This window comes from Bos grunniens, chromosome 17 (assembly GCF_055505025.1).
Source record: "Bos grunniens cultivar Pamir isolate PY7600 chromosome 17, Bosgru_T2T1.0, whole genome shotgun sequence".
Classification (NCBI taxonomy): domain Eukaryota; kingdom Metazoa; phylum Chordata; class Mammalia; order Artiodactyla; family Bovidae; genus Bos; species Bos grunniens.
In genome coordinates, this window is record NC_141181.1 from 53,676,221 (window position 1) to 53,697,221 (window position 21,001).

A 21,001-nucleotide genomic window follows, 5' to 3' on the forward strand; every position below is an offset into this window, starting at 1 on the left:
ATAAATCCACGTTAACCTTATATTCTAGTTCATATTATAAGTTTGCTTTAACAAACCTTTGCAGTTGTTATTGTCCTCCTTCTCTCTTGAATACAGACCTTTTTTAAAAAAAAAAAAAAAAAAAGCACTTACTTTTTTGCCTGGTGTAGGTCTTAGCTGTGGCATGGGATCTAGTTCCCTGAGCAGGGATCAAACCCCAGCCCCCTGCACTGGGAGCACAGAGTTTTAGCCACCGGCCCAGGAGGGAAGTCCCGACAGAGCCCTTTCTGCCCTACATGGTGGGCTTTGCAGAGAGGAGAGGGAGGTGGGGCCAGGATGCAGGCTTAGAAATCATGAAGGTGGTGAGTCACCCACAGAGTGGGTCCACAGAGTCATGCTGACCCCTTGCCTGGCCCAAGAACACAGCGGGAACTGGCCTTGGAGCTGGCCAAGCGTTCCAGGCAGGCCCCGCTGCTGCAGCCTGGTTCTCTCAGCCCAAGGCACTGGAACTCACCCAGGGGAAATTATTTTCCAAGGGCCTAAATTTAGTCCAGGGACTTTGGACATTATGTCATTCCCTGAACTCACTTAGCAGTAAACAAGTTCAAAGCAAGGTCAACAGCTGGCGACCAACCTGCCCTGTCCTGCAGGAAGCGGACCCCCACCTGGGGAAGGCCCCTGACAGTGTGTAGGTGGGCCTGGCCCCGGGGGTGTGTCCCCTGGGCAAAGCTGGGCAACTGTGCCGGCCCAGAGGCCTGGCCTGGCGGGGAAAGGACGCTGGTGTGGTTCCCGTGGACCTGTGGCAGCGGGTAGGAGTGACAGGGTCCAAACACAGCAGCCATGAAAGCACAGACCCAGACAGAATTCCTGCAGCCGAGCTTTAAGCGACCCTTCAGGGCAAAGGAGATGCAGACCCCAAACACGGGAAAACCGAGGGCAGGCCCAGAAAGCCGGAATATGCCACACTGGCCCCGCCCCTCACCGCTCCGCCCTTCCTCTGCCCCGCCCCACCCACAAGCTCCACCCCCTTTCCCAGAGACCTGACGTGACAGGCAACTTTCATTTGTCTCGAGGAAACAGGAAGGTGCACCCGAGGTCATGCTGCCAGCCTGAGGCCACACGGCCAGCACGGGTCGGCCCAGATGTGACCAGCCTGTCTTGCGTTCATGGCCCCGTCCCAGCACCTCTCCCCAGGCCCAGCAGGGGCCCCATGGGGAGGAGAGGGGATGCCCATGTGCTGTACACGGGAGAAGGCTGCACCAAAGCCGCTGGGACAGGATTCTCAACGGGTGTTGGTGTTTTTCCCTGTTCCCCCAGGGGACATCTGCCCCACCTGGAAACATTTTTGGTGTCACTAAAATGGAGGTGGATGCTACTGGCATTTAGCGATAGGGATGTTTCTCAGTGCTCCACCATACACAGCAAAGAATCACGAGGCCCCACAAACCTACAGAGCCCAGGTGGAAAGGCCCTGCTCTGGGGGAAGCCATCCTGCCCATGGCACGGGTGGAAAAGGGGAAGACCACTACAGACACTGTAGATGTCCACTGCCCTTTGTCCCCATAGCCCCTCTCCAGGGCCGCATCCTCCAGACTCATTCACATCTGAGCAAAGATGCCAAGGGACGTGAGTACAAGACGCCTTTCAGCACCGTCGGTGCAGGGGAAAAAAACAACTCAATTGACCCACCAACACGGGGACTATTTAAATACATCATGGTACAGTCACAGCTCTGAATGATAAGCTGGTAAAGAGAATAAGAAAGACCCGTATGTCTTAACGTGGAACTATCTCCATGGTGACTGTTAAGTGAGAGTGTTCTAAAACGGGAGGTAATCATCTCACATAGATGTTTCTAGGTGCAGACTACCTCTAGAAGGCCCCACAACAGATCCAGCAGTGGTGGTCTGTTAGGGGACCTTAATCTGCATCCTAATTCAGATCCTCCTGGCACATGGGCACATTGCCCTGACCTCCCCAGGTACTGCCCTATGGTCCCTTCTGCCTGGATTTTGCTTGGTTCCCTCCTATTTCTGCTCATCCTTTAAGCCCAAGTCAGACAGCACCTCCTCCAGGAAGGCTTCCCAGAGGCCCCCAGGCTCCATTTCCCTATTGCATCTGACCACAAAGTCAAGACCCCTTATGTTCCAGGCAGTGCCAGAATGAGTCAGGAGGGCTGTTTAATTCAGACTCAGATAACCTTTGCACAGAAAATCTAAAGGAACATTCTCTTCTTCCTCAAAGACATGTGCATTTCCCCCCAGGCTCTCTACTCTTAGTAGAAAAAAAAGGTTCAAGAAACATATTAACTTTTTTTTTAAATCAGTAACAAGAAAAACAGCAGTGATCACAGGGTAAAACATAACTGCCTTTGGCCTCGGTGGTGGGGAGATGATAGGGAGTGGTGGGGAGTGTGGTAACTGGAGTATGTAGGTCCTTTGGGCCCTCCCTGGAGACGCAGCCACATCTCTGCTCTAGCTGGTTGCAGCTCTATGGGAATGCAGGCTTCTCTTTTCAAGAGAAGCTGGAGATCGATCTTATTTTAAGTGAGATTGCTCAATTTTTAAATTTTGCCATCAAGTTCCAATTAAAAATAAAAACAACACTGGGCTTTGGGGCCACATCCGCACACCACATGCTGGATCTAGTTTGTCTGCGACCTCTGTGGACTGTAATTCTCAGCTTCAATGCCTGTCTTGCCCATGAGCTCTTGGGAGTCTGGAGTGGGACTGGGCCCTGCCTGTCACCCGGGATGAGTAGGGAGCCTCTCAGGGGGCTAACAAGTGAAGTGTGTGGAAGAGACTAGAACCAGATGTGAAGGAGCTCTCCAGCACAGGACGGCCTTCTCCCCAGGAAATGCACGCCCTCCCCAAGCACCGAGAAGCCAACAGCCTTGCCCCACCGGGTAAGAGCACATCACCCCGAGCCTCTTCCTGGAAACCCAGACTGTGCTCGGGCATCTGCCGGCACCCCAGACCCACTGGCCCTGCCCCTCCACCTCTCTCCCATCACAGATGACGGCAAGGCCATTTCTCCAGGCACCAGGAGTCACTCTCAAGCCCCCTCTCTCACGGCCCATGCACCATCCATCAACACGCTCTGAAACACACCAGTATTAGACAATCGGAAACTATTGTTCATTTTCTGAGGTCCAATAATAGTCACTGTGATTATGTAAGGGAATGTCCTTATTTTTAAAAGAGGCACAGTGAAGTGTTTAGAGATAAGACATCATAAAGTCTACAACTTAACGTCAAGTGGCCCCAGAAAAAAATATTTTTAGGCAAAGCAAAAACAAAACAAAAAAACCCCTCAAATAACAACAGCCTCCAACAAAAAAACAAAAGACCCCAAACATTAAATATCAACAATTGACGAAATCGACTGGTGGGTATACAGTAAAGTATTACACTATTCTTTCATTTTTTTGGAATATTGGAAATTTTCCATTTAAAGAGAACCTAGGGACTTCCCTGGTGGTCCAGTGGTTAAGACTCCATGTTTCTGACGCAGGGGGCATGGGTTTGATCCCCGGTCGGGGAACTAAGATCCCACAAGCCATGCAGCATGGCCCCAAAAATAAAGAAATAAACAGAGAACCCAGAAATCTAAAAATAAACAAACCTATACATATGAATAGGGCTTCCCTGGTGGCTCAGTGGTAAAGAATTTGCCTGCCAATTCAAGTTCAATCTCTGGGTTGGGAAGATCCCTTGGAGAAGGAAATAGCAATCCACTCCAGTATTCTTAACTGGGAAATCCCATGGACAGAGGAGCCTAGCGGGCTACAGCCCATGGGGTTGAAAAGAGTTGGACAAGACAGCTTCTAAACAACAAGAATATGAGCTCTAGGCATTACCTGTCTCTACCGTTACCTTCTGGGGGCCAGAACTTGGCAGGACCTCCTTAAAGTCCCTTCCAGCTGCCTGGCTGAAAGCTGGCTATAGAGAGGTCTCTCTTGAGCCCCACCCTCGAGGGCACATACCTTCGGCCCCGGGGAGCTCCTTCCCATCGACCTGGGCCTCGTCCACCTTGGCGTCAGTGCCATCGCCAGGCGCGGCTGAGTTGGGCTCAGGAGCAGGGCTGGAGTTGCTGCTGTTCTCCTGTTTGATGGGGGAGGCATCTGCGATGGAGCTCTGGTTGCTGTTATCATCTGCATGGCAAGGGAACAGAATCACAGCGTGAAATGCTGCAGCTGCTGAGAAAAGAGGGGTAGGAGGTCATGAGTCTCTATTTGGGTGAAGAAACCAGGTATCTCGTGGGCCTGGCTCTGAAGCAATGCAGAGGCTGGAGCACGGTCCCAGGAGGCAGCATCGCCAAACTGTTTCATGGGATCTGATCCAGCCCTGGGCCAACTGCACTTGATACAAAATTAAAGGAGAGACAGAAAGAGAAACAAGTTCACAACAGAAAGTGAATATTTTACAGGACAAGGTCCCAGGCTCACTAACAAGTCAATGCCATTAAAAAAAAGGAGGAGGGTACTTCCCTGGTGGTCCAGTGGTTAAGAATTTGCCTTGCAATGTAGGGGATCGGGTTCAATCCCTGGTTGGAGAAGACCCCACATGGCTCGGAGCAACTAAGCCCCCCCACTGTATTGAGAGATCCTGAATGCTGCAACGGACACAGCCAAATCAATCAATCAATATTTTTTAAAAAAGAGAAATGGGAAAGATCATTGTCATATTACAGATTAAAGAAATTTAAGAGACCTAACAACTAAACATGACGTGTGGGATTTATCTGGGTCCTGTTTTGAATGCACCAGCTCCGAGAGACATTTGGGGACAACTGGGGAATTGAATACAGTCTGGAGTTTCAAAGTAAGGAATTAATTTTGTTAGGAGTGATAATGGTACAGTGGGTAGATAGAAATGTCATTTATCACTGACACATGCTGAAGTGTTTAGGTACAGACTTAAGTATCATGGTGTGGGGGAAATGTACTTTAAAATCTAGGTTGCATGCAACTGTCACAATTCCCGGAATTTCATACTCAAGAGCTGTGCAATTTTGAATTTGTAAATTGTATTTCAATTAAAAAAAAACCTAACACATTTAAAAAATAGGTGAGGCAAATGTGGCATCATATTATGAAAATCTAGGTGGGTGGGCATATGGATTTCATCAAACAATTCTCTCTAATGTTCTCTATTATGACATTTTTTTCATACTAAAAAGGAAAAGGGGAAGAAAGTTCATTGGGCAAAAAGGGCACTAGGGGTGGAGCTGGGGGTCCTGGGGGTACATACCTGCTTGCCCTGGATCCTCTCTTGGGCACAAAGAGTCATTTTCTTTTCTTTCTTTCTGTATTTTGCTGCACCACATGGCTTGTGGGATCTTAGTTCCCTGACCAGGGATTGAACCTGGGCCCTCGGCAGCGAAAGCTCAGAGTCCTAGTCACTGGTCTGTAGGGAATTCCCTACAATCTGTCTTTTCATACTGAGTTATTCCCCGAGGGGGAGCACCGTTCCTGGAGGTACTGCAATGCCAGGTTGATGTGTGGAGCGGACAGCGCAAGCTGCTAGCCCAGTGCCTTCCTCCAAAGATCCATGTACTACACTGTCCTCGGATAGAGATATTAAACTGATAAGAACAGATACCACACTTCGTTTTAGCCAACAGGCCGAGAAGCGATCAGAGTCATTTTAACCTACAGATACCCACATGATCATTTCAAAAATATTACTACAGCTTTACCCTGCTTTTCTGGGCCATGCTGTGCACCTGGGACCAAAGCCATTTTTGTAAAAACGAGAGAGAGAGAAACAGAGACACAGAGAGAGGGAGAGGGAGAGGGGAGAGGAGAAGCAACCACATCAACATGTCCGGGGCACCGACTACGTGCTGGGCACCAGGCCGGGGCATCTACAGTCACCTTGTTTAATCTCAGAAGCCTCCCAGGTGGGGAAACTGAGTCTCAGCAGCAGAGCCCGCGCTCATGCTGGTCTGCCCAGCCCCCAACGCCAAGCCTTTCCTCTGCTTCCACCTGGCGAGGCAGCACCAGGCAGCCCCGCAGCCCTGACTTGGTAAATTGCACCTTATTTTAAGTGTACTCTGGGGCACTCATTACACAAAAGCACCCTCTTGTGAATTCTAGGACTTAAAAAAAAATAATAATAAAGATGTAAACTCCCCCTGGTTTATCTTTCGAGAAAAATCTAAAGTTCCTCTCTATGCCAAGATATACATACGGGAGTGTGTGTGAGAAACACAGAACGCAAAGCCACAACCTGTGGGTGCTTGCACGGGGTCATGCTGATTAAGGACAGTAAGCACTAACGTTTAACGATCAGCTGCCCTGAACCTAGCCTGGTAACCTGGTAACAGCATGACCCTGATGCTCGGGCTGACCCCAGGTGGATCCTGGAGACTTATAAACAGCTGGATGCAGAAGCTCTGTCCCCTCACTTCGTCCCAGGTCCATCCATCTGCCTGGAGCATTCCAGGTAATTGTAACCAGGCCCACAACTTTCCCTGAGCTTTCAGGCTTCCACGACCCGTGGTCAGACTTGGGTCTTTCTTGGCTGCACAGGTACTAAAATAAAATGGAAAGTGAGCACGGTTCCTGAGTCAGGGACCCGGGTTGCTCGGCATTCTGGATTTTCCTTGGGAGTTAAGTCTGGGCTAGTGGACATAAACTTGAACTCTCCAAAGGACCTCGGACGCCAGCACTGACACTGACGAACTTCCTAACTCTAGGCAAGGTACTTCACCTTCTTCAGCCCTGGTTTCTGTACAAAAGGGGCTCACTACCAGGACTGAATGAGGTGATGCCTCAAATGGGCTTAGCAAGATGCTTGCTTGGCACACTGGGATGGCTTCTTAAACGTTAGTGACTGACACACCCAGGCCTTTAAGGGACTGTCTTATTTAATACTCATAACAACCTTGTGAAGTAGGTATTACCATCCCTGTGTGACAGGTTAAAAACAGACAAACCCAAGGCTACATGTTCAATAACTAGCTCATGATCATCTAGAGGCGATCCTAGCAGAGTCACATTAGAATCCAGGTGGAATCTGGCTCTCTGCTCTAAAGGTTCTCACCTGTAATTCTATGAATGAACTGAAACCAAGCCAGGCCAGGGCTCTCCTTGGTACCCAGAGGGTAGGGATGCTGACCAGCCCCAGGGAGACAGGGTATGCCCCAACTCAAATACCTATTTCTTTGTTTTTTCATATTTATTTGGCTGTGCCGGGTCTTGTGTCATATGAGATCTAGTTCCCTGACCAGGGATCGAACCTGGGCCTCCTGCTTTGGGAGTGCAGAGTCTTAGCCACTGGACCACCAGAGAAGTCCCCAAAAAGCTGTTTTTGAAAATGAAATGCATCTTGATTATGACTGTATGGCTAGTTGGGGTCCGGGTGTGTGTTGTGTGAGTGTGTGTGACTTTCTTGACATGTTAACCGTCAGCAAACACCCGCCTCTGCTTTTTTCTGAAGCCAGTTTGGCAACCAGCAAGAATCCTTGCCCTCAGAGCTTGTGACTGTTTTCCAGACTAGTCAGTTTGTGCGAACGGGGAAGTCTGCTGGGCTCCCTTCCCCCAGTTAAGACAGCCCTGGGCCCGGAGGATTAGGAACTAGATCCAGCCAAGGTTCCCTTTTGATTATTTGTTGATTTATCTAATACCACTATGCTGTGCAAAAAGAAAACTCAGGTGGTCAGAAGGACAAAAGACACAGCAACTGGGATCGAGACGGAGAATGGCAAGCGCTGGGAGCTCTGAGGCCAGTGGGGCAGGCACGGGACAAAACGGGAGGTGAGCCTGGTGGGCCTCGTGAGGCCGGCTCTCCCCGCAGGGATGGCTGCTTCTGCTCCAACGGGCTGTGGCCTCAAGGATTCACACGCCCAAGGACTGGCAGATCTGATTCCTCAGAGGAAGGCAGAAAAGCAGATCTCTGATAGTTTATAAATATCAGAAACTCAATTTTTTAGCCACTTCCAGTTCAAATCTCTGCAGTTAGAGGTCAGGTGGTGGTTCTCCTTGATGGGGTGGGGACGGCCAGGAGCGGATACCCTGTGGATTGCTGGGAACCTTCTTTTTAAAAAAAAAAAAAAAATATTCATATTTATTTGGCTGTGCTTGGCAAATAGATCTGTGGTGGCACTCAGATCTCCTTAGATCTTATAGCTGTAGCATGTGGGATCTAGTTCCCTGACTGGGGATCGAACCTGGGTCCCTTACACTGGGAGCACAAAGTCTTAACCACTGGGCCACCGGGGAAGTCCCAACCTTCTGTCTTGATTTGGGCCGGTTACAAAAGGGTGTGTAGTCTGTGAACATTTCATGGAGCCATACACTTATGATGTGTGCTTTTCCTAAGATAAAAAGGTTAAAAGAAAAAAAAAAAAACGCCAGCAGTGTCAAAACACTTGCAGACTGGTTAAAGCACGGGCCCCCAACTCCCGGGCCGTGAGCCGATACCCGTCCGTGGCCGCACAGCAGGGGAGGAGTAGCAGACGAATGAGCAAAACTTCATTCTGTATTTACAACCACTCCCCACTGCTTGACTTCCCCCTGGTCCGTGGAAAAACTGTCTTCCACGAAACCAGTCCCTGGTGCCAAAAATGCTGGGGACCGCTGGGCTAAAGCATGCTCCAGCCTGGATCTGATCAATAGGACATTGGTTACAACTTTTGAAATATGACAGCAAAGGAAATTAAGCCATCAATGTAGAAGGGCAAGTCCCAGGGTCCCAGAATGAGTCACGTGAAGTCAGAAATCCAGTTAGAGCTTCCCAGTAGCCCAAGCAAAACAGGAAATGGGAAACAAGAGTCATTTACATGATATGTCAGGCCCAGGAGAAAAAGAGATAGTTACTCCAAAAAACTTCCTGGGCACATGGGACTCACAGAACATCTCCTGTGAGGTTTGTGTCACTGGGTGAGAAGGAGGTCTTATTTAATATTTCTGGCTCAGGTTTTGAAAATATTTACTTCTTTAGCTGCACCAGGTCTTAGCTGTGGCATGTGGGATAGAGTTCCCTGACCGGGGATTGAACCTGGGCCCCCTACACTGGAAGTGTGGTGTCCCTGGATCTCCAGGAAGACCCACTCTGGCTCATTTTATGATTCTTGGCTCGTTGCTCTGGGAAAAGAAGCTTCTTCTCCTCCGATGAGCCTCTTCCTTGGCACTGGGGCCTCCCGGTCCTGCCCAGCCTGCCCAGCCCTCCTACCCCTGGCCTGGAATGTGAACAAACCTGCTGGCAAAACAAAAACACAGCCGAGCGCTCCGGGCAGGAGACGGGCCCAGCCGGCGGCCGCGCGAAGCTCACCATGCATGTCCATCATTCCCGGGGAGGAGCTGTTCTCCGGCGTGGTCACCTCTGAGCCACACTTCTCATCTTTGCCCTTCTTCTTGTTCTTGTTTTTCTGGAGGAGAAAAGTGATGCAGAAACCGAGTCACTGAATTGTCCATGTCTGCACACACAAGTGAGACCCTGGGGAACGGGATGAGTATTTTATTCCGAGGACGCATCTTGGAGCCCCCACATCTCTGGAGGGCTCCACCGGCCTGCCTTTGAACATGTCCCATGAGGGGGGTCCCCTTGCTTTGGGATCAAGGAGCCCTGTGGAGGGGAAGTTTCTGGGGGGTGGGCTGGCGATGCTGGGGGTAACACCACCTTGCTTGTAGGGGCTACCCCGCAGGCCTGCAAACACCCTGGCTGGTGGGAATTTCCCCTGGTGAAAAGGCCGTGGTCACTCAGCCCGAAGCTGGTACAGGAATGCCAGGTGAGGGATGGAAAAGCCAGCTCATGCACTTCTACTAGGCCCCAGACACTGCCTTCCTTAAAGACAGTCAGCTGACTTCTGACCCAACTCTGGAGACTAGGTGAGGAGGGGTGAAGGGGATGCTCTTTACATGTGGTTCCATTTTTTTTAACTTATTTATTTGGCTGCACCAGGTCTTAGTTATAACATTCGGGATCTTTAGTTGTATCATGTGGGATCTAGTTCCCTGACCAGGGATTGAACTTGGGTCCCCTGCATTGGGAGCATGGAGTCTTAGCCACCGGACCACCAGGGAAGTCCCATGTGGGATTGTGTTGGAAACAACCTAACTGCCTCCATTGGAAAAAGTCTTGTTAAACAAAGTTCAGTACATTCATTCACTGCAACGGTATGCACCAATTACAGACGCCAGGGAAGCTCTTCCATACAAATGCAGAAAGATCCACAGAAATATCCACATATTAAAATATTTTAGTATCCCCGAGATGTATAAAAGACGCAGAACACATGAACAGGATGCTGCCATTGGTGGTAAAGGAAGAGCATAAAGGAATGTGTGTGTGTGTGTGTGTGGGTGGGTGGGTGGGTGGGTGGGTGTGGGTGTGCACATGCACACGCTCCCTGGAAGGATACATGAACATCGGTTGTCTCCAAGGAAGAGAGCTGGGGGGGGTCGGAGGTACTCATGGGAATGGGATGTAGATTTACAAAAAGATAATACTGCGGACTTCCCTGGTGGGCCAGTGGCTGGGATTCTGAGCCCCCAAGTCGGCGGGCCAGGGTTCGATCCCTGGTCAAGGAACTAGGTCCCACATGCTGCAACTAAGAGCCACTACAGCCAAATAAATAGAAAATATATTTTTTTAAAAAGATAAGGCTATTAAAAAAATAAAGTAACATTTAAAGAATATGCAAATATACACAGACAGATAGTTGACTCTAGGATCTTCAGGACAGTATGAGTTTTCCTTATTCTTTATGGGTTAATGAAAACATTCTGGAATTACAGTGATGATGGTTGCAGCACTGTGAACATACCAACATTGGCTGGCACAATTTAAAAGCGTGAATTTTATGCAGGTGAATTGTCATAGTTTTTTTTTTTTTAAAGGGTTTTTAAGTAACATTTGAATCTTGTAACATGTTTTACCTATTTAAGAGAATAAAAATTTCAAGAAAATTCTGAAGAAAAAAAATGATGTAACCATGCCATTAATGGGCATTTAAAAACATGAAAAGCTGTCCTTTTCCAATGCAGATTCCCAGCCACCACCATCAGAGATGCAGATTCAGCTGTCTGGGGTGGCACCTGGGAACCTGCATTTTGTCGAGACTCCCAAGGGATCAAGTGCTCAGCCAGGAGTGGGACCCATCGCCTGAGAGGGAGCAGGCAGGAATATTGTACATCTCAGCTCAGAGACGACAACGAATTAGCATCTAAGCGCCGTCTGCACAGCCACGCTGAGCTAAGTTCTTCCCATATGATATACTGCCTTTGCTCTGTTGCAGAAAACCCCAGGAGCCAGATAGTAATGCTCCAGTGCACAAAAGAGGGGACTAAGACCCAGCAAGGTGGGGTCACCTGTCTGGAATCACAGGTTAATTAAGGCTATCCTGTCCAACTCCACAGCTAGAGGTCTCTGTCCAGCCCTGGGCTGCCCTGTCCTTCCCCAAACCCCATCGATTACGTTTTCTCCTTGATCACAATCCATTTGGCGCTTCCCTGATGTCTGTTTCATGCTATTCTATAATTATCTTCCCCCAACGAGATTATAAATTCCTTGAGAGCAGGGACCACATCTTCTCAAATGCAACCGGCGTTTATACAACACCTAATGATGTGAAAGGCGCAGACATGGGCAGGAGCCAGAAGCTGCCTTCCAGGAGGCTGGCCGCACTCTGCTCTCCCTCCGGAATGGCCCACACTGAAGGCCGTGATGGTCTGTGTTGGTGCCTCTGGGGTAAAGCAGCCCTGGTGGCTCCATGAGCCAGGCCAGGACCAGAGGGGACGACACGCCACCGCCATCTCAGCCCAGTGTCGACTCACCTAGGGGCTAACGTGATCAAAGGGTCAAGAACAGTGCCTCAGCCCTGTCTGGAGACCCCAGACTTGTGGGGTAGGTCATTGGAAATGGCGGAGGGAGGCTTTGCCCTGCCTTTTTTATTTTTTTGGCCAAGCCACGTGGCATGTGGGATCTTAGTTTCCTGACCAAAGGATCGAACCTGGGTCCTCGGTAGTGGAAGCACCGAGTCCTAACCACTGGACCGCCAGGGAATTCCCTGCCCCTCCTTAGGTCCCTAGTAACCTACCAATCATGCATACTGTCACGACTGGAAGCACGTATGTCAGTGTGAGCCACCCTCGCATGAGCAGGGACGGCACTCCAGGCAGAAGGAACAGCCCACGGGGAGGCTAGTTGGTCGGACCATTCTGGATTTTGACTGGAAATGATAGTAGCTGACCCGGGGGTCTTTGAGGGTAACCTGCCTGGGAGCCAAAGAGCTACAAAACTATCTGTGATGTGGGGCAGCTGCCAGCCATCAATCCCTAAAATTAGGACAGCATATTAAAAAGCAAAGACATTACTTTGGCAACAAAGATCTGTCTAGTCAGAGCTATGGTTTTTCCAGCAGTCATGTATGGATGTGAGAGTTGGACCATAAAGAAAGCTGAGTGCCAAAGAATTGATGCTTTTGAACTGCAGTGTTGGAGAAGATTCTTGAGAGTCTCTTGGACTGCGAGGAGATCCAAGCAGTCAATCCTGAAGGAAATCAGTCCTGAATATTCATTGGAAGGACTGGTGCTGAAGCTGAAACTATAATACTTTGGCCACTTGATGCGAAGAACCGACTCATTGGAAAAGACCCTGATGCGGGGAAAGAATGAAGGTGGGAAAAGGGGATGACAGAGGATGAGATGGTTGGATGGCATCACCGATGTGATAGACATGAATTTGAGTAGGGTTCGGGAGTTGGTGATGGACAGGGAAGCTTGGCATGCTGCAGTACATGGGGTTGCCAAGAGTGGGACAGGACTGAGCAATTGGACTAAATTTAAGATTAGGCACAGACACCAGGGCTCCCCCTAGTGGTCATAGTCATCGCTCCGCCTGGAACCCTCCCCTTAACAACTAAGTGCCCAGGCTTCTCTGCGCCACTCTCTGGGGTCACCCTTCACCAGCAGCTCCAACCCCCAGAAGGCTCTCCAAGAGTAGAGAATATGTGCTTTGGAGTCAGACAGATCTGACAGTTGCTGTGTGACTCTGGGGAAATGGCTTTGCCTCTCTGAGTTCGTGTCTTCCTTTGTACAGGGTGGATACAGAGCTCAACTCCACAAAGTAATGTCTGACAGATGGTCAGGGGCCAGGAATGGCCCTACGATGATGGCGGAGGGCCTGCCTGTCTGCAGGTACCACCATGCCCACCCCAAAACCATGGTGCTCAGTCTATGAGAGAGGACACCTTGGCGCTAAAGTGTGGGGCAAATCGTAGGGCTCCTGTCGGAAGAGGCGACTTGCAGGGGACACTCCCCCCTTCTCTGAGGGCCAAACTCAGGCTGGACTATGGGGGAGAGGTAGACTACTGGGGGAGGGGTAGATCCAGCAGCCTCTCCAGCCCCAAGCTGGATCCTTCTGCTTTCCAAGTGTTCTGCCCCCAGGTCCCCACATGGAGGGTGGCAGTGGACAGCCAGTCCCCTGTCGCCATGGTGGGGAGCGTGGACGGGCAGCCCCACTCCAGGGACCAGCTCCCATACTCACATCGTCAACCTTTGGCTCCGTCACGGGGACCCACTTGTAGATTCGCAGGGATGTGTCACCCACAGTCACCCACTTCTTCTCCCTGCAGAGGACGAGGAAGAACCCGTTACCAGGGGGCTTCTGGGGTGGACCCCTGCTCACGCTGGTGGGGGGTGTGGGCCACATGCCCTTGGAGCAGCTGTGACACAGCAACTACCCCAGGTGGGGCTGAGAGAACGTCTCTGGATCATGCAGACGCAGGTGTGAATCCCAGCACTGGCTGGGATTCCCCCCATCCTGCCCCCCGCCGCCGAGAGTAAGTCACTTCACCAGCCAGAGCCTCAGTTTCCCTATCTTTTGGACCACATGGGGTTGTCAACCTCTCCAGGTGGCCACAAGAATTACGGGAGACAAAGCATGTGGACACTTTCTTGTATTTGGGTAGAAGTGCTTGGTAAGATGGGAGTGGGGGCAGGTCACTGCCACTGGGATGATTCCTCTGGATGAAGGGAACCAGAAAACTGGGCCACCTGAGCCCTCTGGGCAGCAGAGAGATCGTCAGACCAACAGGGCATTTCCTCCAGTGGGGCTAGGGTGGGGTGGGAGGGTCTTCAACAAGGGCATCCAGGGGCTCGCCCCGCCCTCCTGGCAAGTCCTCTGAGGTCCTGGGAAGGGAGGCGGGAGCAGACAGCATGAGTGCCAGTTCCCCAGGCTCTTCCGGGCAAGTGCCAGTTTGATCAGCACGGGGGCAAACCTGGATGCCCAGTGGCCTCGGCCCCCAGACACTGATGCTCAGGGATGGCGACAGGAAGCTCGGCCCGGGCGGAGGGCAGCAGCCAGGTGGGAGGTTGCTCCGAGACCCTACACTCAGAGATGGGCTTGAGTTCAGGGTCTCAGCTTCTAATATCTGCACCGCTGCCCCTGACCCACCCTCAGCTGCATCCTGAACGCCTGGGGCACAGTTGTCAAAGGCAGGTTGACAGTGAGAAGTAAGCCACAAGCCGTGGGAAGGAAAGCGAGTGACTAGTTTTCACCAAAGGTAATGATAATGACCACTCTCTCCTCCCACCTCTCTACTCCAAGCATCATCTTCCTCCTCTAGTAATCACCCCAGCCTCCCAAGTTCAGTCCCGACCTCTCACAGCCTAAAAATCAGGTCCTGTAGCTTCCTGCCCCTAGCACTAGGGGTGACAACCAGAGACCACATGCCTGAGGAAACAGAGGCTCAGGGAAAGCTCCCCCAGAAGAAAGGCTGGGATTCCAACCAGGTCGCTGGGGCTCTGGAGTCCACATTCCCAGCACCAGACTCTGCCGTCTCAGAGACGTGGGAGGTCATGCTAAGGAAATCAGCTGATTCAAGGGCCCCATGAGATGATGTCGGGGCCAGACACACACCTGCTGCAGGTGGCATGGCAGCCAGGAGACCTCAGCAATTTTAGCAACAGGGGTTGCACCAGAGCCGAGAATTACGAGCGGCTGCGGACACCTTGTCCAGCCTCCCCGCCAAGACCTTGGCCTTGGGTCCTCCCCTCCATGGGAAAGTAGACCGAGCTAAAGGGACACATTCCCACCAGCTGGCACCAACCCACCACCGGGACTTCTGGGGACCCAGCTAACCAAAACCACAGACACTTCCACGCCCCAAACTGTGCCTGCATGGTTCCCAAAGTCCTCTGCTGGAAGAAGCTAAGGCCTGGCTTTTTTTTTCAGTTCCCCAACCAGGAATCGAATCCTAACCCCCTGCAGTGGAAGCACTGAGTCCTTACCACTGGACTGCCTGGGAAGTCCCTAGGGCCTGGCTTTTATCAACATTTATCCTACTATGCAGAAGACTTCTGAAAGTCCCTTGGACTGCAAGGAGATCACACCAGTCAACCTTAAGGGAGATCAACTCTGAATACTCATTGGAAGGACTGATTCTGAAGCTGAAGCTCCAGTATTTTGGTTTGGTCATCTGATGCAAACAGCCAACTCACTGGAAATGGCCCTGATGCTGGGAAAGACTGAGGGCAGAGGGAGAAGAGGGCGTCAAAGGATGAGATGGCTGGATGACCTCACCGATGCAATGGACATGAACTTGGGCAAACTTTGGGAGATGGTGAGGGACGGGGAGGCCTGGCCTGCTGCAGTCCATGAGGTCGCAAAGAGTTGGACACAACTGGGCGACAAAACAACAACAACAATTCTACTGTGACCGTTTCTAGTGCCTTCTGTGTGATAAGCACTACACACACTTGCTTTAATTTTCCCATAATCTCTGGTGACAGTAAATAGTCACCTTTCCTGTTTGTTAAAGAAACTGAGGTAGGGGGAGGTGGAGTCATTCTCACCAGTGTTCACACCTCCCTGCCACGCTGCTTTCTGGAGTAGCTCCCCCAGCCCCCAGCCCTGTCCCTTTAAGCCTTGAGAGAATTAAATAAAGGCAGGTACCTAAGTCACCATCCACCTGTCCCCAACCTCCTGGAGGCAGGATGGATGACCCACAACCCCAGTCTTTCCCCATCTCCATTCTGAATAACCAGAAGGTGCCTGGAAGGGACAGAGACATTCCAAGAAACAACCTCGGTGACAAGGCAGCCATCACAATAGCCTTTGTGTGCTGAGAGCTTACTTCATGCCAAATGCTTTATTTACACAGGCCTATCAGAGGGGAACTATTGTCATCCTGCTTTACAGATGAGGAAACGGGAGGCCCAGAGAAGTTATACCACTAGTTCACGGTCACGCAGCTACCGCAACGGCAGAACCGCGGTTGGACGTGGGCTGTGACCCCTGGTATTCTGTCTCCCGTGAAAAACACTAAGAAATGACTCCATAGAGCTCATCAGCCACAGAAGCTGGACAAAGAGGCACAAACTGCTCCAATCCCACCCAAAGGGCCACAGGCACTCACTCCTCACAAGCTGGTTTCTTCTGCCCAGGCCCCGGTAGGTCAGATCCAAGGCTTGATTGTGTTTAAAACAGAAAAAAAAGTAACTGACTTGCAATACACAGGACACCTCTCAGGGTATAAAGGGTGCCAGACCTGGGCTTCGCAGGCCACACGTGAGCTGAGATGAACGTGGCAAGTCGCAGGTACTTTCCAGGGAGGTTACGGGCCCCGCAGGTTCTGAGCGGAACATGGCCGGGTTCTGGTTGCCTCCCTTGGCCCCAGGTCCCAACTCGCTCCAAGCATTAGAAACTGCTCTTCAGTTCCAGTCCTAGGTGTAGGCACTGAGGGGCCAGGGGTCAGAGGGAAGAGCGCTGAGACTCTGATCACAGTCTGCAGTCCAGCCGGCAGCCTCCCAGGGAGAGACAGGCCCTGGAGTTCAGGGGCAAGATGCTGAGTGAGAACCCGGTACTTTGTAGGCATGTCCAGGGAGTGTTGGGTGTGTCATCAAGCCAGCGGCTCGGCAGCGCCTTAGGAAACGACATACGAACCTAGAGGAGCAGCGAAGCGTTCCTACCACCAGCTCCAAACCCATCACCCTAGGACTCGCAGCCCCCTCAACCCCCAAGGAGTGTATTACACTGTACTTATCCCCTTACATTTGTGGTGGTAGACGAGCAGCCAAGAGGCACATTTTGTCTGGTCTATATGGTGCTTTAAAAAATAAGAATCCATTGCCAGACTTGGAAAAATAAAACCAACAAACAAGTCAAACCCCACATTCAAATCCAGATTGCTGGCCATTCTCAAAAACACAAGATGGCCATGAGGGACCCGCACGCCCTGAGGAGCAGTGCCTCTCTCAAGATGGGGCCCTTGGCTCTCTCAGACCCCTGAGTCTCACCACCTCTAGGCACAGGACTGGATTCACCACAACCTCCAGGCTGCAGCCCGACATGGCCTTTGACGGGCACGCCCGGAGCCCTCCTGTAACCAGCCAGGCTGAAGTGCCTGTCTCTGCCCCGCCAGGTGGGTTTCTGAACAAAAGGAGTCAGCTGGAGGAATACAGCCCCAAACGCCCCATCCCAGCACAAGCTCCTGTGTAAACTACGAGCACCCCTCTCCCTAGATCCTCCAAGCTGAGGCCAATTCCTAATGTTCCCTCAGGGTCAGCTCCGAGCGCTGGCCAGCCAGGGAGACCTGACTCCCGCAAAGACAGCTCTGAAGCCATCACTTCCTCTCCACTTCCCAGGAGTAGTCCTTGATGCCAGAGAAGGTCTAGCTATGGCTGGCTTCATCCTAACTAGGCCCAGGCCCGCTTGACCCGCCCTGTGCCTGGCAGGAGGGTCCCCTGCAGGTACTGAGGAGAGTCTAGGCACAGTCAAACCCCCCGCCCCTAGGGACCGTGGGAGGGCTCGGGGAACAGGCCTCTCTGCGGCTCCACAAGTCACTGAGGGACCCTTCAGACCGCAGTCCCAGGGGTCCCTGGGCCTAAGCCTACTTCAAGGCTCAAGCCTTTTACCGCCTGCCAATGACTCCCACTTCCCTCTCTTCTCCACCCGCACCAGGCCTCCTAACCCTGCCCCAGTTTCCCCCCAGAGGAGCCCACCATTTTGTTCTTCCTTCAGCCATGATCTGGCTGCCTTGCACTCCACCAGCTGGCCTCGCTGGGGTATCAAACAGAAAGGAGAGGAGAAATAGCCGGTAGCTATGGACAGGGCGGCCACAAGCTGGCTGCTGGCTTTTTCCAGAGGAGGGGAAGGGTCGGGCTTGGCAGAAGGAGGGATTTTTAGGGGTCACCGGGACTGAGAAACACCACCCTAGGCTTACAGGCTGAGTGGTATGCTAGGCACCTCCATTCTGAATTTTTTAAAAAAAGAGAGAAAGGGGATGTTGAGTTAATTTCAGATAAACAGTGAATAATATTTTTTAGTATAAGTATGTCCCAAACAGTGCATGGGACACACTTACACACTATATATATATATATATTTAAAAATATTATTTTGTTGTTTATCTGAAATTCAAATTTAACTGGGTGTCCTGTAATTTTATTTGCTAAATCTGGCAACCCAGTGTCCCAGCCAGTAGGACGTCCCAGACACGGTTGGTGGCCACAGAGTTAATAAACAACCCCAAACCACAAGGGCTGACTGGAAGACACATTCTAAAGGCAGAGCGAGGGTAGGATTTGGCTTCTTGGTGCTGGGGAAACCTATGAAATAAGGTAAAGTCCCTTTTGCTTAGAATGGGCAGGAGGGAAAAAAAAATCAGCAAAACCAAGCTTCTACCTGACAATAAAGGCAGCATTTAATAGCCAGGGAAATGGCTCCCCACTCCAGTATTCTTGCCTGGAGAATTCCATGGACAGAGGAGCCTGGCGGGCTATAGTTCATGGGGTCGCAAAGAGTCGGACACGACTGAGAGATTCACTCACACACACACACACATACACACACACCCCTGAGAGATTCACACATACACCCCTCCCCGTGTGAAGGATTAAGTGCTTTTGGAGACATGGTATTATTCCAGGAGGGGAGAAGGCACACAGGGACCCTTTGCTGTCATGGTTAGAGAAGTTATGTGGTTAGCCCAAAGTCACAGCAAGGAAGTGAACTGGAAGTCCAGTCATAAGATCCCAAAGTCTGAGGTGTTTAATGTACTTGACTCCTAGTTTCCCAAAACACAAAAAGGGAGGGAGACAGGTTCTCCTCCCCTCCCCCCTCAAACCAGAGCCTGCTCAGCAGCACTGAAGGCTTCCAGGCTGGCTGCTCTGGGGCCCCCAGGGTGGAAAACCCCACAGCTCCATCTGCCCTCCCAGCAGAGCAGCTGGCGGGTGGGCCCTCCAGGAGCAGCTGTCAGGGTGCAGGGGCCTCTGCCAGGCTGGGAACCTGGGGCAGAAGGCCCCACCAGGCCTCCCGAAGCACAGAAAGGCAGCGTGCCCCCACCCCTTTCTCACCTCTAGGCTGGTAACAGAAGGAACTCAGGCCCAGACAACAGCTCTTTCTTTGCCTAGGCGCTCAGGCAGGGGACAACTCCAGCCTTGCCTCTGAGAATCCCGCTGGAGAGGGGGTGGTGGGCTTGTTTTTCCTGTGTGTGTTTTGGCCTGCAGCTGTTTCTGCCATTTTTAAATGGCTCCAGTCCCGGCACTCGGCGCCCTGCGCGTCAGGGGAGCTCCCACGGCAGGGAAGACTTGGATCTCAACTTTGGAAGGCCTCCCCTTCTCACGGTTCTGAAAATTCTTTGTCCCATTGGAGCCAAACCCAGCCCTCGGCTGGGCATCCGGCCATCTGCAGACAGCCCTTTCCATAGGAGGCCCGGGAGCACGTGGACTTTATTGATTTTCCTCTTGCCTTTTTTGTTGGGTTTGACTCAGAAAGGACAGCTAACTTGTGACACGGCTAGACTGGAGGCTCGCCCCCAGTGGTTTTGAGAGACCCAGGCGTTACTTGAGAAATGACACCCCTAAACATAAACAGAGCCCGCCACGGGGCCTTGCCGGGTTTTCAGGCTTTAAATAAAGGGTCAGAATGAGCCCGCGGGCACTGACACTCGAACGTCGCGGCGGCTCTTCTCCCTCCCTGACCCTGGTGAAGCCGTGGGAAAAAAATAATAAAGTTGAAATCCAGGAGCCGGGAGTTTTCAACAAGTCTGCCCCAACCTGACGATCGGCTGCCGTCTCGGGCCTGGCCCTCGGGCCGATTCCGAGACAGACCCGGACGAGGCCGGGGAAACGTTCAGTCGTATTAATTACAACCAGGCCACGCCGGACGGAATCTAACGTGAGCTGGAGAAACCGCACGGCCCGACACCCGAGTCCCCCTCGCCCCCCGCGCAGAGAACAAAAACAACAGCTCTCTCTGCAAAACAAACACGAACCGCCGGGTTTGGAGCAGCACACGCGGCCCAGGACCGGGGTCTGGCCCCAAACGTTAGCTCGCCCGAGCCCCCGAGCCCGGGTCCCGGCAGAGCTGGGCGGGAAGGGGGGTGGGGGGCGCCAGGAGCCCCGGGCCCCGCGGCCGCAGCCAGCGTTTCCTCCTCGCGCTCGCCCCCATCTTTCTTCGTCGCCAAGAGCCCTCTCTCCAGGCAGCCCAAAGCGCTAAATTTAAACGGCTCGCGCTCTACAAACTCCGCAGACTCGAGGGCGCCGAGCCTGGGAGGCGGGGAGCGAGCAAGCGAGCCAGCCGGGGAGGGAGGGAGAGAGGGAGGCCCGGCGCGGGCAAGGGCGCGGGGGCCGGCGCTGCGCCGCCCGGGGCGCGCGGGGAGGAGACGGAGACGGCGGCGGCCCGCTCGGTGCCTGCACAATGGAGCTCGCGCTCTCCCCTCCGCCGCCGGCATCGCGGCCCCGGCGCGCGGGAAGCCGCTTTCATGTGACTTGCACAAAACGAAATGGCTTCTGGGGCCGGCCCCGAGTCCCCCTCCCGGGAGCCAAGCGCTGCGCCGGGGACTGCCCGCTGCTCCACCGCCCGGCCCGGGGCGCCTGTCGCCTCCAGGCTGCCGCCGCCGCGCCAGGTGGGCGACAGGCGCGAGCGCACCTGGGCAGCGGCCGCGGCCCCCGCCGCGCACAGGTGACCCGGCTCGCGCGCCGCCCGCCCTCTCCAACTCCCGGGCCCGCGGGCGGCCCGGGGCGCTGCGCCCCGCCGGCTTTTTGTATCTGGTTTCGGGGTTCGGGGCGGCC

At 52.5% G+C, this 21,001-nt stretch overlaps 1 protein-coding gene and 1 pseudogene across 13 annotated transcripts in view; both read right to left on the reverse strand.

The window, feature by feature from the left end:
• The window catches only part of BCL7A (BAF chromatin remodeling complex subunit BCL7A), a 30,540-nt gene that overhangs the window by 8,796 nt on the left and 743 nt on the right, over positions 1-21,001 (reverse strand). For 4 of the 13 annotated variants that reach the window (XM_086347582.1, XM_086347577.1, XM_086347583.1 and 1 more), the window contains 3 exons: positions 13,473-13,554; positions 9,258-9,354; positions 3,965-4,132 (listed from right to left, as the gene is read on the reverse strand). In XM_086347582.1, the coding sequence (XP_086203708.1) occupies positions 3,965-4,132; positions 9,258-9,354; positions 13,473-13,554 (347 nt within the window). Of the gene's footprint in view, positions 1-56; positions 99-3,964; positions 4,133-7,696; positions 8,021-9,182; positions 9,355-13,472; positions 13,555-21,001 lie in introns of those variants that run through there. The other 9 variants (XM_086347571.1, XM_086347578.1, XM_086347573.1 and 6 more) reach the window with 4 other exon arrangements.
• LOC147355395 (U2 spliceosomal RNA) lies at positions 5,437-5,617 on the reverse strand (annotated as a pseudogene).